General features: G+C 31.9%; 1 protein-coding gene across 1 annotated transcript; it reads right to left on the bottom strand.

Moving 5' to 3' along the window:
* Nucleotides 1-2,322: 2,322 nt before the first annotated feature.
* On the bottom strand, nt 2,323-20,969 carry LOC127708293 (TD and POZ domain-containing protein 1-like). Its single transcript, XM_052213144.1, has 10 exons — nt 20,807-20,969; nt 19,941-20,054; nt 19,632-19,737; nt 13,680-13,853; nt 12,738-12,846; nt 11,663-11,841; nt 9,386-9,460; nt 8,048-8,165; nt 5,374-5,496; nt 2,323-4,955 (listed from the first exon to the last, which is right to left on the bottom strand). The coding sequence occupies exons 1-10, from the start codon at nt 20,884-20,886 to the stop codon at nt 4,819-4,821; spliced, it is 1,215 nt and encodes a 404-aa protein (XP_052069104.1). The 5' UTR covers nt 20,887-20,969; the 3' UTR covers nt 2,323-4,818.
* Nucleotides 20,970-21,092: the final 123 nt, after the last annotated feature.

The following is a 21,092-nucleotide window of genomic DNA, read 5'->3' as shown; positions in this document are numbered from 1 at the left end:
GTTTTCCTTGGTTGATGTCTGCCTTATTTGTTCTAAGTTTTCACTTTTGAATTGTTTGGTAGTTTGTAACGGCAGGACCTTTCATAGTTTACTAAATGGTATAAGATTAGCACATTGTTTAGTGCCATATAGTTTACATCCTTGTCGTTTGGTCTCTGGTTTATAGTTGTCACATTCCAATCATTCCACATCTCCCTATTTAATTTATAATGAATATATTGTCTAAATATAGTACTCCCATAACTCAGAAAAAAAAATCATGTGATAACAAACTAATTTTCATTCATGCAATCCTTGAACCATGAAAAGAATATCAAAATATATTAAAATATAAGCTGCTAGATATTTTTGGCTGGTTTGTGTCACTTGTTCAACAAAACGGTTCACATTGGGAACTGAGGCTAACGTTTTACAATATAAATCAGCAGAAAACTCGATAATCTTTGATAATCTATGATAATCTACACAAATTTTTTGAAAAATTCAATATGGGAACGTGATCTTATGTTGTTTTGTTGTATTCTTAATAAAATGCTCCGCTGGGCGCAGCTTGATACGACCGCAGAGGTCGAACCCTGAACAGTTGGGGCAAGTATGGACACAACATTCAAGCTTGATACAGCACTGAATTTGGATTGTGATTAAATATTTGACACAGCATAGGTTTCTGACACAGAATGAATGTGGTCAAAGAACTTAAAAAATTTTAATTTACCTATTCAAACCATATCATTATTATTTGCTTTTATATATAAATCAGAAATAACCAATTTAAAATGGAAAATTTTAAAGAAAAAAAATGAAAAAAAAATCCCCCCCTTATGATTCATCACCCCCAAACTCAATCCCAGCCTTCCCTTTGTGGTATGGAACCTTGCAGTACAATTTCAGAGATCCGTACACTTGAACACAAGTTATTGTCTGGAAACTAGAAAAATGCTTGTTTTTTGGCCCCTTTTTGACCCCAAATTCCTAAACGTTTAGTGCAATTACCCCCAAACTCAAACCCAGATTTCCCTTTGTGATATGGAACCTTGTAGTACAATTTCATAAAGATCCATACACTTACACACAAGTTATTGTCCTGAAACTAGAAAAATGCTTGTTTTTTTTTCCCTTTTTGGCCCCTAATTCCTAAAATTTTGAGGCAATTACCCCCAAAATCAATCCCAGACTTTCCTTTATGGTATGGTACCTTGCAGTACAATTTCAGAGAGATTCATACACTTGAACACAAGTTATTGTCTGGAAACTAGAAAAATGCTTATTTTTGGCCCCTTATTCCTAAAGGTTTTGGGCAATTACCCCAAACTCAATTCCAGCTTTTCCTTTGTGATATGGAACCTTGTAGTACAATTTCAGAAAGATCCATACACTTACACACAAGTTATTGTCATGAAACTAGAAAAACGCTTGTTTTTGCCCCTTTTTTGGCCCCAATTTCCTAAAATTTTGAGGCAATTTCCCCCAAAATCAATCCCAGAATTCCCTTTGTGATATGGAACCTTGTTGAACAATGTCAGAGAGATCCATACACTAACACACAAGTTATGTCTGGAAGTTACAAAAATGCCTATTTTTGGCCCCTAATTCCTTAACTGTTGGTACCATAACCCCCAAAATCAATCTCAACCTTCCGTTTGTGGTACTGAACCTTGTGGTAAAATTTCATAGAGATCCATTCACTTAAACTAAAGTTAGAGTGAGAAAACCAATGTGTCTTTTGACGATGACGACGATGACGACGCCAACGTCATACCAATATACGACCGCAAAATTTTTTTGCGGTCGTATAAAAATGTCATTTGTGAAAATGCTTTCGTCTTCTTCATTCATATCACCTGTAATGGTGTCATTCAATGTCTGCCCCTGAGAGTATTAGATCAATATTTTTTAGTCTTTCTACTCACTGTATTCCTGATGAAGATAATTCCAAAAATAATGGCAAATGCAAACAGCTTGTTCATAAGAAAAGAATTTATAAATTTTATTTGTTTCCATTCTTAGGGCTTTTTGGTTATGAATTTTTTCCAAACATCTTACACATTTATGCTTTTGACCTTCCATTGTTTGGTCTCTGGCATAACTCATAACCAGATTATAAAATGTAAAATGCAGACTGTAATCAATATCCTACATTTCTCAGTGGCGGATCTAGAAATTTTCATAAGTGGGGGCCCACTGACTGCCTAAGAGGGGGCCCGCTCCAGTCATGCTTCAGTGATTCCCTATATAATCAACCAAATTTTTCCCAAAAAAGTGGCCCCCCCCCTAAAACCGCCTCTGTTTCTATTAGTGAGATAAATAAGACAAAACAGATAGTAAGGTAGTGGTAAATTTTATAAATTAATCAATGATTACCAATGTCTGATAACAAACAAGTATATTTCATGAAATATTTAACTTGTAAAATCAAGTAAATAACAACATCAAAAGTATAAACTGTGTCAGTAACTAATACTCGTACATGTGTATAATGTGTATAATGAGGTTATAAAAAATATGATTGATAATACGCCCTGAGAATATTAACAAATATACTAAACAAAGTTATAATTATAACTATCCACAAAACTTAAAACAGAAATATATTCAAGAACAAAGACATGCCCAGAAGAAAAAAAGAATTCAACAATTAAATACATATAATATGAAGTTATTAATCTAACTGATATAGTGCCCATCACTATTTAATACAGGGTTTCCGCTGTCTGTCTAATTTGCAACTGACAATGAAAAAAAAATTGGTGAGAAAAAAAAACAATTACTAAAACAATTTGGCAAAACTTTAAAGGATTTTTGGTTTCCATCGCTGATGTTTCATCAGAGTTTACTGAATAAAAGTGCAGTAAGTCACATGATTTGAAAATGAGAGGAAAACAATAATCAGCTGATGGTGTTATAAAAACTGTTACAGCCACTGACAATAACCAATCAAGCAATTAAGTGATAATCATACTGTACTGGTCTTATTGAAATGTCTTCACTCTATAACCTTGAGACTTTATTAAAGGTCATTGAGAATGTTGTTTCAATCACATGTTTTATACCTTTTTACGATTAGGAAAAACAGAAAAATGGACAATCAAACATTTGTACTACTTACAGCATTTAGCGGTCAATTGGGACAATTCTTCTAACTTAAATTCTGAAACCTGTATCTACTACAGGACTGTGTAGTGTGGAGATGATGGTGCCCTAGTAGTAGGCTTGAGCTGTCTCATTTTTCAGTCTTATTGTTTGATTATAAGAGAATTATATCATGAAAGAAAATTAATTTCAGTCCAAAAACCAGTGTTTAACAAGTATGAAATGGGTACCAAATCAGAGCTTCTAGTTTACAAATTGAAAAACCGTAAACACAAGAATCCTGAAATGGTTACGACCAGAAATGTCACACATCAATAAAATGCAGTTTTATTTTAAAGATTCTTTATCTAAAAAATAATCTGTCTGAAGAGATAGGTGACGAAAAAATAAAAAAATACCTAGGGGAAACCCTGTACATCAAACATGGTACATATATTACAATATATGGAAAAGTGAACATAACATTTTTGCAATCATATTAACACACACACATATATCACAGAAGTATAAAGTATATGAAGTATAAAATAAAAGTAATGTAAAAATAAAACTACCATGATAGTCACCAAGCATCAATCATTAAAGTTATGATGAATATGAGGACTGATGAAAAAACTTGATATTCTTATAATATCATTGAATTGCTATGCAAAATTGCCTGTATAATGGTTCATTCAAATAGCATTCCTTCCAACATATGACTTTGCAAATGTCAATTAATGTACTCTATTTTTTTTTAAAGAATTTGCTTTTATGCATAATTTACAGGTATTCATTAATGGTTTTCTTAGCATCTACAATCATTAGTTATGACTTTTTGGATCAGCCCTCATAAATCTACTTATTAAAAATCTTAACTTAAAAACAAGATATCAAACAAGTTTTATTAAAGACAAAGGTCTATGTATTAAACAAGGTCCTGAAAGGTAAAATTAGTTCAGGTTCAAATGCTTAAGTACTTTCTAGAATAGATTTAATTGCTTTAAAATTTATCATTACTTTTTACTGGGAGTTCATTTTGAAAATGCAAGAGAAGTTATTATTTAACAGTTAATATGAATCATTATAGATCATGAAAACATAATAATTAAAAAGAAAGATTAAATCTATAACAATGTTGTGCCCATAACTTAACAATCAACAAAATTATAAATATTTTCTTTAAAGAAAACAAAAAGTAGATTAAATCTACAAAACATTTAGACTGGTGAAATGCAATAATATTAAAACAAAAAAATAAACATGTACTGCCATTTTTAACATATGATAAAATTTACATTGTTCAGTTATAAAAACAATACTGCTCTAAAAATATTTGTTATAAAGGATAACAAAAAATAAATATCAACTTATAACTTTATTGTATACAAAAACTTTGATTGTGCTACAGTACTGAAACTTAAACTGTATATTTTCTTAAGACATATTAAAAAAAAATGGATTAAAAAAGAATTGCTTGAATATCAAATTCTCTATAGTAAAAATGATTAATACAATGTTTCAAGAAATATTATCATTATACATTCAATGATAATGTATTTGTGGAAATATATAAAATTTATAAGAATAAGTAACAGAAAAAAGAAAACTTCAACTTTTAAAACTGATGTAACGAATTACGTATGACTAATTGTAAACAACTTCAGTGGAATTATAAATAAAGGTGATACGCTTAATTCAGAAATGAGGATAAACATACTTTTGACAGTGCTACATAAATTCAACTTATTATATCTTCATCTTTTCAGTCATTTTCTGTATAAGCTCTAACATCATGTCTTGAGGTAGTGATGTAAATGATGGTAATCGTACTACCTCTGCCATATTTTCCTGCATATAATTCTCACAAATCGTTTTGATACTTTCTGAAAGATAAAGGCAAAACTCCTTAAATAACAAGTCTGATAAAAAAATTTGGTTAAATATGAATTCAGAATACAAATTCCAGATATCTTAAATACATCCTCTTTCTCAATAATACCATTTTTCACTCAATTTAACATATTTGAGCAACTGTTAACAGATATATAATAAACAGCCTTATGTGTCCTTAAACTTCCTCAAAATATTGTCGATTTTTAGTTGTTGCAGAATTTCAGGGGAAAAAATGACATTGAAAAAAACAAATTTTCTTACCACGAGTATCATGAAAAGAAGGATAAGATTTAAATTTTGAGCCTTCTTGTTTATGATATATATCAGATTGATTCAGGCAAATGTACAGTATTTTATAGATTATTTTCCTTTCATAGTGAGCAATTTCTATACATTCTAATTTCTTACCTATTATAGGAAGTGCAGAAATTACGTCTACATATACCTCTACAACATTCTGTATAGTTAATGCTGAACTCAGTTCAAAGATGGCTAATGACTTCAAACCATCTAAGGAAAACCTGTCTGCAGCTGCAAAGAGATCAATATGAATAAATGGAAATGTGAAAGACTGTGGATTCATTTATTTTATGTGGATATCAATTTTCATGGATTTTAGGAAAATTGTATTTCATTGATATTTGATTTCATGGTTTTGTCAAAGTCTTTATAAAAGCCTATCAAATAAAATGCTTCGCTGAGCGCAGCCTGATACGACCGCAGTGGTCAAACCCTGAATAGTTGGGGCAAATTTGGACACAATATTCAAGCTTGATACTATCTGAATTTGGATTGTGATCAAATTTTTTATATAATATAGGTTTCTGACACAAAATAAATGTAGTAAGATCTTACAAATCTAATGCCCAATACTGTGCAAATTGAAGATTTCTTCTTGAAACTTTTCAAAAATTTGAAATTTTGAAAATTTAAAAAAAAAATATGAACCCTTTTAAAAAAAAATGGAAATCCCCCCTTCCCCCCAAACTTTTTGAATCCCCCTTTTAGCATTAACCATCAAACTCAATTGCAGTCTTTCCTTTGTAGTATGGAACCTTGTAGTACAATTTTAGAGAGATCCATACCCTTAATCACAAGTTACTGTCTGGAAACTAGAAAAATGCTTTTTTTAAAATTAAAAAGCCTCCATCAGCAACATTAAATAGTAATATCTAATAAACTGTTAACACAGAGATATGTCTCGCCTTTTTGTACTTTTGATAAAGCAAATGTTGAAATTAAAATAGCAATAGTTTAACATGTAAGTGATGCAAATATTCAAAGTCTGGCAAAACAATCTCCATGAAAATAAGATGTGCTAGTGCTGATACAACTGCATACCAAATACCATAGACTTATCATATGTCATTCCCTTTCAACAAACCTAAACACAAACATTGACTTGTAAACTATGTAAAAGTTTCAAAGTCAATGAACCATGATGAGGGGGTGGGGCTATATAATCCATGGAAACAAGACTTGCAAATGCCAATACATTTGTATACCAAATATCATTGACTTAACATTAGCCGTTCATCTTAAACTGATCTAATCACAAACTAATACATGTAAACTAAGCAAAAGTTTCAAAGTCAATAGACCATGACTGAGGGGGCTGGACCAAATATTCTCCATGGAAATGTGATGTGCTAATGCTTATACAACTGCATACCAATAATCATTGACCTATCACTAACAGTTCCCCTTGAACTGACCTAATCACAAACTAATACATGAAAACTAAGCAAAAGTTTCAAAGTCAATAGACCATGAATGAGGGGGCAGGGCCAAATAATCTCCATGGAAATGAGATGTGCCAATTCTTATACAACTGCATACCAAATATCATTGACCTACCACTAGTGGTTCCCCATAAACTGACCTAATCACAAACTAATACATGAAAACGAAGCAAAGTTTCGAAGTCAATAGACCTTGACTGAGGGGGCAGGGCCAAATAATCTCCATGGAAATGAGATGTGCCAATGCTAATACAACTGTATACCAAATATCATTGACCTACCACTAGTGGTTCACCATGAACTAGACCTAATCACAAACTAATACATTGTTGATGCCGCGGTCGCCACCGACGCTGGAAACAGCATACCTATGTCTCGCTTTTTGACTCAATCAAGGCGAGACAAAAATAAAATTCCTTCACATACATAATCATGGCTATAACTAAATTACCTTTATTAAACATTTTTAAAATTGTTACTTCTAAAAATAAATTGACAGCTAATCACCAAAAGACAATACATTTCTTTATGAATAATTTACAAGCAGTGTAAGGGAGGTAATTTGACAATATGTGTTTGAATTACCTCCCTTACACTGCTTTAAAATTATGTTTTGTACTTAAGTAATTGTCCATTAACCTGGAAACCCTTGTTTTTCCCCCTTTTTTGACCCTAATTCCTAAACAGTTTGAGCCATAACCCCCCAAAGCAAATTCTTACCATCCCTTTGTGATATGGTAACTTGTGGTATAATTTCAGAGAGATCCATACACCATTTCACGTTATTGTCTGGAAATTAGAAAAATGCTTATTTGGGCCCCATTTTGGTCCCTAATTCCTGAACTGTTAGGACCATAACCCCCAAAATCAATCCCAACCTTCCTTTTGTGGTCATAAACCTTATGGTAAAATTTCATAGAAATCCATACACTAAAACAAAAGTTATTGTCCGGAAACCAATGTGTCTTTGGACGACGACGATGTGATACCAATATACGACCGCAAAATATTTGCGGTTAAAAATTGTATTTCATTGAAAATTTAACTTAATGTTATATTATATCTGGTTCTTTTCATTTTTAAATCTCTATACAAATACTAAAAAAAAACCCCAAAAAATGACAAAAAAATTACTTTCCTTGATTCAATATATCCTTCTTTGACAAGCCAAACATAAGTGATATTTAATTTTAGGCCTGTCAATCTGAAGAAATCAATATCTTGGTATATCTCAGAAAATCCAAAATTTCAACTTAATTGAGGTTACTAATACTTTTAAAAAGTGTATTAAAAGGTTTTACAATTAGCTTGATAAGAAAATTTATATGATAGCCACTTACTTCTCCAAACCTTCGGAAGAACCTGACTTTGACAGTTTTGTGGTAGCTTGTTTGTGTAGATGTAATGTAATATGACTGAGAAAGCTCTCTCATCCACATCCTTTAACTCAATTGGTTTCTATTTAAATAAAAAAGGTCTTTGATAAGTAAAAGTTGTATACATAACATTATGTTTATAGTAAGTAAAATAAAGTGCCAGTCTTTGTAAGAATCAGGCAATTTTGAAAAAAATCAAAACATGGCCAGAAAAAATCCACCAACCTAACCATCCTATTTTGAAGGTAACCCCATCCTTAGTTAGAATTGTAGGTCTTTCATTTCTGTGTGTCTGGTAATTCAGGAAATCTCTAGATATCTTTTGGTTAGAATGATAGCAAATTATAGAGTTAGCTCCCCTTAATTGTTAATCTCTAGTGCATTTCAACCAAATTATAACTTGAATTACCAGAACAGGCAAAGGAAATGAATGTTATATTCATTCACCATTATACATTTTGAACATAAATTAATGTTAACTTGAGTGGGTTTTTGTTTGTCATGTTTTCACCACTGCTTGATTCTAAGGCAGATTGGCACTTAAACTGAAAAATATATATGTGGTACCTTTGCTTTAAGGTCACGAAAAAGGGAGAAAAACAAGCATTCTGAGAGTATTGCATGGCAATACATAGTCCCCTACCGGTTAAAAATTAATTGTACTGGAACAAAATGCTAACCTGATCTATAACTTGTCATGGTGTAAAATATATAACAAATATCAATATCTTCAAGCATGACGAAAAAAAGTGCAGAAAACTGATAATTTAAGTGAATTTTCTAAGTCCAAGGACCATACCTCTGCACAAAATTATCAGACCGGAACAAAATTCGAACCTGATCTGTAACTTGTCATGATAAAACAATATAACAAATATCAAATCAATATCTTCAAGCATGAAGAAAAAAAGTGTGGAAAACTGATTTGCCGGACTGACAGAAGGACAGACAGACGGACAGACAGACAGACGGACAGAGTGCAAACCTAAAGTCCCCTTCGACTTAGTCGGTAGGGGACTAATAAAAACCACCATCCTGATCTCAATTGTACATAGTGGACAATAACTTATAAACAATTAACTTATTGAATTTACTATTTTACACATAATTTAGGTTACACCTTTACAACAAAAATAGAATTATCAAAATTAACCCAAATCTTTTTTCGAGGGTCTTTGATATTGTAATAAAAGTACAAAGGAAATGAATTGAGCCTCATTAAGTTGAAAGATTTATTAAGATAGTGTCACCATTTAAATGGAGGTACAACTTGGACATACAAAATAAATCGAAGCATCTTACCTCATGTGACTTCGAAAGTGATTCATATGACGGAGGGGATTTGTCAGATATATCATAATTTGTTGCTGATAAATTCTGAAAAAAAAGAAAAATGTTATGGCTAAGCAGGACTGTATTAACATAAAAATATAGTTGTTCAATTTATTCACAAATATTCAACTTAGAGGTTGACATATTGTATAGACACTTTTCTATTGAGGACCATATTTTGCCCACTAGATGTCTTATTGATGTAAACTCTATGTTTACTTTTATTCATATCAATGACTAAAATGGCCAAGTTTAAAACTTATGATTAGTGATTTGAAAGGCCATATAAAAATAAATGTGGATAGTGTCCACATGTGGACACAGATGATGCCCCTGCTTGCATATCATATAGTTATAAAGGGACATAACTGAAGAACTGTAAAAGAACTACCCAAATTTGAACTTGATGTGAGTTTTGTTGTAATAAGCATTGTGTGTAAGTCTCATAACATTTGGTTGAGGCTAACTTAAGTAGAGAACAGAAACTAAAAATTCAGCAATTTTCCTATTTGTAAACACGCATAACTCTAGAACGGTTGTGTGTAAGTTTTATAACATTTGATTGAGAAAAACTAAAGTTAGAGAACGGAAACGAAAAATTCAGCAATTTTTATGTTTATAAAGGGACATAACTCAAGAATGGTAAAAGTGTCGCCACCAAATTTCTTACTTAATCTGTATTATGTAGTAATAAGCATTGTGTATAAGTTTCATAACATTTGGTTGAGGCAAACTAAAGTTAGAAAACAGAAACAAAAAATTTGTACTTGATCTTAGTTTTGTGGTAATGAATATTGTGTATAGGCTGCATAATGTTTGGTTGGGGCAAACTTAAGTTACAGAATGGAAACTAAAAATTTTGCAATCTTTCGATTTATAAAGGGGCATAACTCAATAATGGTTAAAGTGACACTACCCAAATTCAACTTGATCTATGTTTTATCAGTGGAAGTCAAAATTAAACATTGCACTGTATAAAGCATTGATTGTAGTTGATTCAACTATAATCATGGACAATGGAAGATAACTCCAATTTTAAAAATTACTTGATATTTAGAAGAAAATAAAAATTTTGCAATTTTTCCATTTATAAAGGGCATAACTCTAGAATGGTTAAAGTGACGCCACCAACATTCAAACCTGATCTGTGTTTTGTGGTAATAAGCATTGTGTATAAGTTTCATAACATTTGGTTGAGGCAAACTTAAGTTAGAGAACAGAAACTAAATATTTTGAACTTTTTCTATTTATAAAGGGGCATAACTCTAGAACGGTTAAAGTAACGCCACCAAAATTCAAACTAGATCTGTGTTTTGTTGTAATAAGCATTGTGTATAAGTTTCATGACATTTGGTTGAGGCAAACTCAAGTTAGAGAACGGAAACCAATTTTGGGACGTACGTACGTACAGACAAACAAGGGTAAAACTTAATGCCCCCACCGCTACGGCGGGGGTTATAAAAAAGTAACAAAAATACTGAACTCCGAGGAAAATTCAAAACGGAAAGTCCCTAATCAAATGGCAAAATCAAATGATAAAACACATCAAACGAATGGACAACAACTGTCATATTCCTGACTTGGTACAGGCATTTTCAAATGTAGAAGTGGTAACTGCACAGGCATATTATATGCTTTAGGAAACCCTGTTTGAATTCTAAAAAGGAAAGGTATTCAAATTGTCAAAACTAAGGAAACTACAGTATATCTCAAGATACAATGTACTAGCTTAAAAAGACACTAAAATTGTTGTTGAAAAAACACTTAAATTAAGGGGTAAAAAAAAATGGTTCTTATACATCTTCCTCAAAGTTTTAATATTTAACTGATATCAAGCTAGGAGGCTATATAAATTTTGTCATTTCTGGCCTCTACTTGTGGTAAATGGAATTCTAGGACTCCCAAATTAAATTTTTAACAGTTTTTTCATGAACATATGTTAGTAACAAGTGACCGTAGACAATTTTGAGGTCATAATTTGAAACATGATAAAATGATGCCAGTAAAACTGTACCATTTCATTTTGAAGCATTTTATCAGATATATCAATTTGTTAAAATATCATACTGATGGGTTAAAATGATATTTTCAAAATAACCCTCAGAAAATTATTTTGGGTCCCATCTCATTTTTCTGTTCTTTTTTTTTAAAAATCTGTTCCCTTAGTACATTTATCCTGACATATAATTTTATCGAGATTTAACTGTTATACAATGTATGCAACTATAAGTGCTCATAGTTTTTTACCTTTCCACTGGTACCATCAAAACTAAACATAGCTCTGAAATATTCTGATCTTACAGACATGATAGCACGGTGACCATGGAATATATTCCCATTTACATTAAACGACACATCACTGTACTGTGAATTGTTTACAAGCTTGGCCAGGTCATTGGTAATATCAGCTGGAGAAGGCGGCAACACTACAATAGAATACCACATAAATTGATCAATTATACTTTTAAATTTTTTTATTTTTTTACTGAGCCTTGACTGTAAGTGTTGCTCTTCACCTATTACAGTTTATTTTAAATTCTGACCAAATTGCAATTTATTTTATCAAACCAAACTGTTCAATTGGTCAGAAATTTTAATAAACTGCTGTAGAAAACAGAGTCAAGTGGTGAAAGTGCAAGGTGATAAAATAAGCATACTAACAATCCTAAAAGACTTTAATTCCACTTCAATGATATTATGAAAAATCAGTCTATCAATTTCTATACAAATGTTATTGTAATTGTCATGCTAAAGGTGATAGGTAGTAAAGTGGATATTAAAGTCTTATAGGATTGTAAGTATACTTTATTTTATCACCTTGCACTTTCACCACTTGACTGTGTTTTTCTACAGCAGTTTGTTAAAATTTCTGACCAGTTGGACAGTTTGGTTTGATAAAACAAATTGCAATTTGGTCAGAGTTTTGAATAAACTGCAATAGGTGGAGAGCAACACTTACAGTTAAGTCACAGTAAGAATGATGTCATACTGAAAGGAAAAACTGTGTACACCAACCTATCAATATTTCTATTTTATGTATTTACTTTTAGATCCTTGATTATAGAGAATTGGTAGCTTATATGTGATAGATGAGTGATCTATGTAGAAGGTCTCAATATATGGATCATTTGTTAGCCAGCTTTACAGTTGCGAGTTAGATATCAAGACAATTGAATATGGCTTTTGATTGTGTTTCATGCTAGCATTACCCCAAAAAATTACAACAGGGATGTGTAAAGATCTGAAATAAGCATTAAAAAAAAACAAAAAAAAACAACATATAAAACAACAACATATACACATATGTATGATATGAAATTACCAAAGTTGAATTTTGTTCCAGATATTTTTACAGCATCAATCTCACACCAGTTACTGGCTACTGTACAATCAACCTCTATCCTTAGTAAATTGCTCTGGAAAGACAGTCTCTGTAAAATGTTAAAAAACAAAATTTTCATGATTAGAACCAAACAAATCTTAAGGTTTTCACGAAATGACAATTTTAAATGAGCATTATTATTATGGTGCATGTATTTTCGTACTTTCTAAATAACAACAAATACACATACACACTTGTGTTATAAGAAGGAAAAGAACGGATAAGATTGACTGATTGATGGCTGCTAAATGTCTAGTGGCAATTCTTATATGCATATTCAGATAAAATTTCAAGTCAATGGAATATACTCTGCTTTGACTTGATGCAATGAAATGGATTTTAAAATGCTAGCTCACGAGGTAATTAGCCACCCTTCCCTGACACATTATTCTGATACTGACTCTTATTTGTTTATTATTCTGATACTGGTCCTTATTTGTTCATTCTTCTGAATGCTACATGCTTGGTGGAGAAATAACAGTTTTAATTTCTACATTTGACACAAACCTCCAAACTGATGCACAAAAGGGAAGCACACTATTATGAAATCAATAAGATAGTTATGAAAGGATAAATGGTGGATGTACATGAGACACAAATAAATCTCTTCAAAGACTACAAACAGCAATTAAAGCTTTGAAACTGTGTTTTTATTGCTGTTCTTTTGACAATAACCAAAGAGATAAACTCTTATTAACTTGCTGTTTGTATTTGACTGATGAACAAATGTGTGCATGTAAAAAATATAATCTCAATTTATCATTACACTGTAATATTGGTAACCTTATAATATTGATTTTTTTTAAAGAATATCACTCTGATTTACTTTGATTATCTAGACTTATCTTTTAATCAAAATTAGCCAATATTTTACAATTTTACCTGAAACTCTGGTGAAAATATCCTACTATGTGTAATACAACTGACTTTGGGAGTATTCCATACTTTAACCCAACTTCCATTTGGATGTTTTGCCTTTATACACTTAACCATTCCAGCATGGTATGTCTCATAAACTTCTATTTTCTCAATGTAGATCTTCTCCTCATATTCAATCTTAAAAAAGATAAATGTCCTTTAACAAAAGTGGAAACAACACATGAAAAAAGAATGAATCAATTTTGAGTATACTATAAATTAAGAAATTATTTTGTTCATTTAGAATTGAGAATGGAAACAGGGAACGTGTTAAAGAGACGACAACCCACCCATGGAACTGAAAACAGCCTAAAGCCACCAATGGGTCTTCAACCCAGCGAGAAAGTCCCTCACCCAGAGGCAGGCTTCAGCAGGCCCCTAAACAATGATGTATACTAGTTCAGCAAAATGGATGCCACACTAAACTTAGAAACATATAAATGAATTTTAATTAAAAAACACACAAAACTTACAAGGGCTAGAGGTTCCTGACTTGAGACAGGCACATAAAGGTGGCAGGGTTAAACATGTTTTGTGAGATCTCAACCCTCCCCCTAAACATCTAGCCAATGTGGAATTAACAAACACACTGCAATACGCACAGTAAAACTAAGTTTAAAAGGAGTCTGAATCTGACATTAGAATAAGTAATAGAAGAAACTACTGTAAGCAAAATGACAATGATCAACATAAATATACAAAGGACTACTAGCAGTTACTGACATGCCAACTCCAGACCTCAATTAAACTGATCAAAAGATTGTCTTCATCATATGAAAATCAAGCACAATCCTTCCCGTTAGGGGTTTAGTATCATGCCATCATAAATTATACGAGAAGAACATAACCTGTATCATACCAATAACTTGATTTAGAATAAATGTTTTTATTTCCAATGCAAAAACCTTATGAGTGAATCAATATTGAGGGGCCTGATGGGTTATTTTCGTTCTTCATGATCGGCGCATTTTCGCTATCGTGATCCGTTTTTCTACAGATTTATATTTTTTTTATATTTTCGTGATCCGTGATCATGGAAATTTATTTTCTGTGAATCGTGATTGACAAAAAAATCAACTCGTGAATCGTGATGAGACCCCTCCCCCCCCCATCAGGCCCCTCAATATTAATTCCAAATAAAATGCTCCGCAGGGCGCAGCTTGATACGACCGCAGAGGTCGAACCCTGAACAGTTGGGGCAAGTATGGACACAACATTCAAGCTTGATACAGCTCTGAATTTGGATTGTGATTAAATATTTGACACAGCATAGGTTTCTGACACAGAATGAATGTGGTCTAAGAACTTAAAAATTTTAAATTGGACATTCACCTATTATGGTCCAATATCCAAAATCTAAATACATGGTTAGATTCAGCATATCAAAGAACCCCAAGAATTCAATTTTTGATGAAATCAAACAAAGTTTAATTTTGGACCCTTTTGATCTCAATGTGGACAAAAATGATAACAGGGCCCAAAAATCAAAAATCTAAATACATGGTTAGATTCAGCATATCAAAGAACCCCATATATTCAATTTTTGTTGAAATCAAACAAAGTTTAATTTTGGACCCCGATTTGGACCAACTTGAAAACTGGGCCCATAATCAAAAATCTAAATACATGTTTAGATTCAGCATATCAAAGAACCCTAAAAATTCAATTTTTGTTAAAATCAAACTAAGTTTAATTTTGGACCCTTTGGACCTTTATGTAGACCAATTTGAAAACGGAACCAAAAATTAAGAATCTAAATACACGGTTAGATTCGGCATATCAAAGAACCCCAATAATTCAATTTTTGATGAAATCAAACAAAGTTAAATTTTGGACCCTTTGGACTTCAATGTGGACCAATTTTAAAACAGGGCCCAAAATCCAAAAACTTAATACACGGTTAGATTCAGCATATTACAGAACCCCATATATTCAATTTTTGTTGAAATCAAACAAAGTTTAATTTTGGACCCCGATTTGGACCAACTTGAAAACTGGGCCAATAATCAAAAATCTAAATACATGGTTAGATTCAGCATATCAAAGAACCCCATATATTCAATTTCTGTTGAAATCAAACAAAGTTTAATTTTGGACCCCGATTTGGACCAACTTGAAAACTGGGCCCATAATCAAAAATCTAAATACATGGTTAGATTCAGCATATCAAAGAACCCCATATATTCAATTTTTGATGAAATCAAACAAAGTTTAATTTTGGACCCTTTTGATCTCAATGTGGACAAAGTTGATAACGGGGCCCAACAATCAAAAATCTAAATACATGGTTAGATTCAGCATATCAAAGAACCCCATATATTCAATTTTTGTTGAAATCAAACAAAGTTTAATTTTGGACCCCGATTTGGACCAACTTGAAAACTGGGCCCATAATCAAAAATCTAAATACATGGTTAGATTCAGCATATCAAAGAACCCCATATATTCAATTTTTGTTGAAATCAAACAAAGTTTAATTTTGGACCCCGATTTGGACCAACTTGAAAACTGGGCCCATAATCAAAAATCTAAATACATGGTTAGATTCAGCATATCAAAGAACCCCATATATTCAATTTTTGTTGAAATCAAACTAAGTTTAATTTTGGACCCTTTGGACCTTTATGTAGACCAATTTGAAAACAGAACCAAAAATTAAGAATCTAAATACACGGTTAGATTCGGCATATCAAAGAACCCCAATAATTCAATTTTTGATGAAATCAAACAAAGTTAAATTTTGGACCCTTTGGACCTCAATGTGGACCAATTTAAAAACAGGGCCCAAAATCCAAAAACTTAATACACGGTTAGATTCAGCATATTAAAGAACCCCAAGAATTCAAGAATAAATCCCCATTGAAATTGATCAAGAAATAAGCAATTTATACGAAGTATCTTCTTTTGCACAATACTGTGCAATTGATTATTTCTTGCTATTGCGCAATACTGTACAATTGACAATTTCTTGCTATTGCGCAATATTGTGCTATTGGATATTTCTTGCTATTGCGCAATACTGTGCAATTGAAGATTTCTTGCTATTGCGCAATACTGTGCAATTGAAGATTTCTTGCTATTGCGCAATACTGTGCAATTGAAGATTTCTTGCTATTGTGCAATACTGTGCAATTGAAAATTTCTTGCTATTGCACAATACTTATTATATAATAATTTACACATCCTGTTTGGTGTGTATCTCCTACCATATCATTATTATTTGCTTTTAAATATAAATCAGAAATAACCAACTTAAAATGGAAAATTTTAAAAGAAAAAAAAAAGGAAAAAAAGAAAAAAAAAAATCCCCCCCCCAAAATTTTTTGAACCCCCTTATGAATCATCACCCCCAAACTCAATCTCAGCCTTCCATTTGTGGTATGGTACCTTGCAGTACAATTTCAGAGAGATCCATACACTTGAACACAAGTTATTGTCTGGAAACTAGAAAAATGCTTATTTTTGGCCCCTTTTTGGCCCCCAATTCCTAAACGTTTCGGGCAATTACCCCCAAACTCAATTCCAGCTTTCCCTTTGTGATATGGAACCTTGTAGTACAATTTCAGAAATATCCAAACACTTACACACAAGTTATTGTCATGAAACTAGAAAAATGCTTGTTTTTTGCCCCTTTTTTGGCCCCTAATTCCTAACATTTTGAGGCAATTACCCCCAAAATCAATTACAGCCTTCCCTTTGTGATATGGAACCTTGTGGTACAATGTCAGAGAGATCCATACACTTACACACAAGTTATTGTCTGGAAGTTACAAAAATGCTTATTGTTGGCCCCTTTTTGGCCCCTAATTCCTTAACTGTTGGTACCATAACCCCCAAAATCAATCCCAACCTTCCTTTCATGGTATTGAACCTTATGGTAAAATTTCATGGAGATCCATTCACTTAAACTAAAGTTAGAGTGCGAAAACCAATGTGTCTTCGGACGACGCCAGACGACGCCGGACGACGACGACGACGACGACAACGACGACGACGACGACGACGCCAACGTCATACCAATATACGACCAAAAAATTTTCAATTTTTGCGGTCGTATAAAAATGCCATCTTTTATGACTTGACAACAGTATCGTAACTATATCCCTTCTGAATAAGTCTGTTTAAAGGTTTGGATAGGTTTTGAGGTGAATGACGACATTTTTGTGCTTTGTATAGAAATTAACATAAAAGACGGGGTGTAAAATACCTGAACGTATAAGATGTCTGCACGTTGATTTATATTTACGAATGATGTCCTTGTACCATTGATAAAATTTAGTAAAAGTTTTGACAAGTTTGTGATATCGAAAACCCTGGTGTAACAATTTTTCAGTAATACAGAGATTTCTTTCGTTAAAATCAAATACGTTGTTACATACACGAGCAAATCAAACAAGTTGAGATATATAAACACCATCAGATTGTGCCAAGTGAATGTCACTATCTCAAAATGGATAATTAACAATAGGAAATGAAAAATCATCGTTAAAGATATAGGTATCAAAATCCAGGAAAGGGCAGTGTTAATTGTTAATATTAGCTTTATTTAAAGTAAGTTCAACAGGATAAATCTCTTTAGTGTACATACTGAAGTCATCATTATTGAGAGCCAATATATCATCCAAATATCCAAAAGTGTTATTAAATTTTTGTATCAGTTGTTGTTTTTGATTGGTCTTTGCTGATTTTAGTCATAAATTGTAATTTGTAACAATACAGAAACAGGTATGCAATAAGTGGCGCACAGTTAGTCCACATTGGAATTCCGATAATTTGGCGATATACACAGCAAACAAAATTGTTATCTAGTAAAAATTCAGGTGCAGTTATCATATCAAAACAGGTTCAATTGACATAGTCCTTTTGTTTGTTGTTACTGAAAATGACCTAAAAGAGTTTGAACGTATATATTCACATTCTGACTTTTTAAATGCCAATTAAATTAGGTATGTGAATTTTTTCTTAATGAGATTATGAGGCAAAGTGGTATATAGGGAAGACAAATCAAAACTTTGAACAGATTCAAAAGCACCAATATGAGCATGCAATTTATTAAGTACTTCCAACAAACTTTTGACACTCCAAAAGTAATTAATTCCACTATTTTCATAGGCCTTATCTGAAAAACTTATTACCATGTTTTTGATTGTACCAAGTGTACTAATAAGTAGAATAGACAGTTATGTATTTGAACAATGGCTTGAAGACGAAATAAATCTATATTTAAAAGGTGTTTTGTGCAGCTTCAAGAGCCAGTACTTAGTTGAAACTTTCATGTTATTCTTGTCTGCTTGTAAAGAGGTAGCTGAAAATTTATGTTTGTTAACAATGTCATTTTCCAAAAATTGAGTCAGTTGGAATGTTGGTGAATTTGTGATTTCCTTTGTGAACCTCAATATAAAATTTACCTCAAACAATAATGATATTATTGGCAGCCTTATCAGCCGGGACAAAAACAAATTCCTTACCAAGTTCTTTCAGCTTATGTTTGATACAAGAAATAAGGCTATTATGGTTGTTATTAGGAGTAAATTAATACCATTGTTGATCGATTAATACAACTTGATATAATGCATTTTCAGAAGTACTGCATACTAATATTTTAAAACATGAGTTTTAACTTATTAATTTGAAACTTATTCTGTAACATTTTAAGGTTGATAAAAGCATTAGAACCTTTTTCCAAAAATTGCAAATAACAACTTATTATTATTTTTATTCAAATTATTGGTGCTGTTAATAATATTATAAACATCTTTTACCCTCAAAAGTGTTTGTCAAATACTGTGAACTGTGCAGTTTTCTCAAAATACCAGTATATAAATGTATGTTTCTATAGGAATCTCACAACCAATATCATACAATTAACACATTACCTTATTATAGATTACTAGTAACATCTATAGAAACTTTTACCTCAATAAACTGATTAGCATCTTTTTGTTTTTGAGCCCAAGCTCCAGCTATATCACCATACTTTGGGTACACCCTAGGTTGTCCTTCAACACAAGATGCTGGCCAACTGTAATAAAACACAGAAGATTGGGATATTTAGGTGGTCACTTGCAATGAAATACATATGTTTATAACAATTTTTAGCATCAGTTTACAATAATTATACTTGATTTTGATAAGCATTTGATTGTCATAACAGCCAAGTGCTGGCTACATCAAGGCACACATGGAATAATAGGAAAAAAGGGATATATTTGAATGATAGTTTACCTTTGAGAATCATACTGTGAAGAAAAGTGAAGGACTTTAGAAACCCACTGTTCTACATAGTTTGGATTGTCTCCTTTACTGTTTGCCACTGCCTTGTAAGCCATTTCATCAATTCTGAAAAATACACTCTGAATGATAATACTCCAACATTATAATGCTGTAAAATCCTATCAATACAAATGACAATAATTTCCCACATTAATCAATTCTATATTTACATGTGTTTTAAAGACATTTTCATAAAACTTATCTGAAGTCATTTATGTGTAAAATAAAGGTCATGATGACTTCATTTTAGTGTGAACCTTTTTCAGTTAACAAGATGCATCAACTGACAAAACTTATTTTTCTTTTATTTGTAGTTGCTAACAAAACATCACAGGGACAAAAAACAGACAAAAGCTACTATAGGTCCCTCTAAAATTTAGTTGGGAGAGGGGATGATAATCTGTTGACTGTTATTCCTGTTATTGTATGCAAAGACCATTCCTATCTATTTTACCTAAAAGCTTCCTTTTATCAGAATAGCAAGTATATTTCTTATTCATAACATGTACAGTGAAAACTAAAATCCTTTTAACAAAATACTTTAAAGCTTTTTTTTAAGAAAAATTAAATGAACATTTTTCAGAAACTGCATAAATAAAGTCTTCACATTCATGTATAGAATGATACTCAAGGTGACTAAAATCATAGTGTGGACTTTGTCACTTAAAATGATGTATCAACTGACAAAAGATCATTCCTCTATGATCTAATGTAGTTGATAAGATCTGAAACTTAACAATTATTCACTATATATACAAGTTGTTATTCAGTATATATAAGTATTTCATGAAATATTTCTGCTTTTGACATCAACATACTGATCTTGATTTGAGTGATTTCCTATTCTATGTAAACACTGTCTGAGTGATGACCAAATGGACCTGTTGGAATCTGTCATCTACTACTTAAATCTGCCTTATTTTGCCTGTAAATCAGAAAGAGGAAAATAATATTTAAAGTAAATCACTTAATAAGTTATATTAAGTATTAATATATAATAAAATGCTCCGCTGGGCACAGCTTGATACGACTGCAGAGGTCGGACCCTGAACAGTTGGGGCAAGTATGGACACAACATTCAAGCTTGATACAGCTCTGAATTTG

The sequence above is a fragment of the Mytilus californianus genome, unplaced genomic scaffold (genome assembly GCF_021869535.1).
Source record: "Mytilus californianus isolate M0D057914Y unplaced genomic scaffold, xbMytCali1.0.p SCAF_7, whole genome shotgun sequence".
Taxonomy (NCBI): Eukaryota; Metazoa; Mollusca; class Bivalvia; order Mytilida; family Mytilidae; genus Mytilus; species Mytilus californianus.
Note: the sequence above shows the minus strand (reverse complement) of the source record. Positions and strands in the feature narration are given on the sequence as shown.

Bases quoted from the DNA above. Each gene is read 5' to 3' on its own strand.
- LOC127708293 (XM_052213144.1), bottom strand. From the start codon at position 20,886: ATGACAGATTCCAACAGGTCCATTTGGTCATCACTCAGACAGTGTTTA. The intron at 19,738-19,940 runs GTAAACTATCAT...GTTTTATTACAG, and splicing joins TCACAGTATGATTCTCAAAG to TTGGCCAGCATCTTGTGTTG. The intron at 8,166-9,385 runs GTAAGATGCTTC...TTATTTAAATAG, and splicing joins CACTTTCGAAGTCACATGAG to AAACCAATTGAGTTAAAGGA.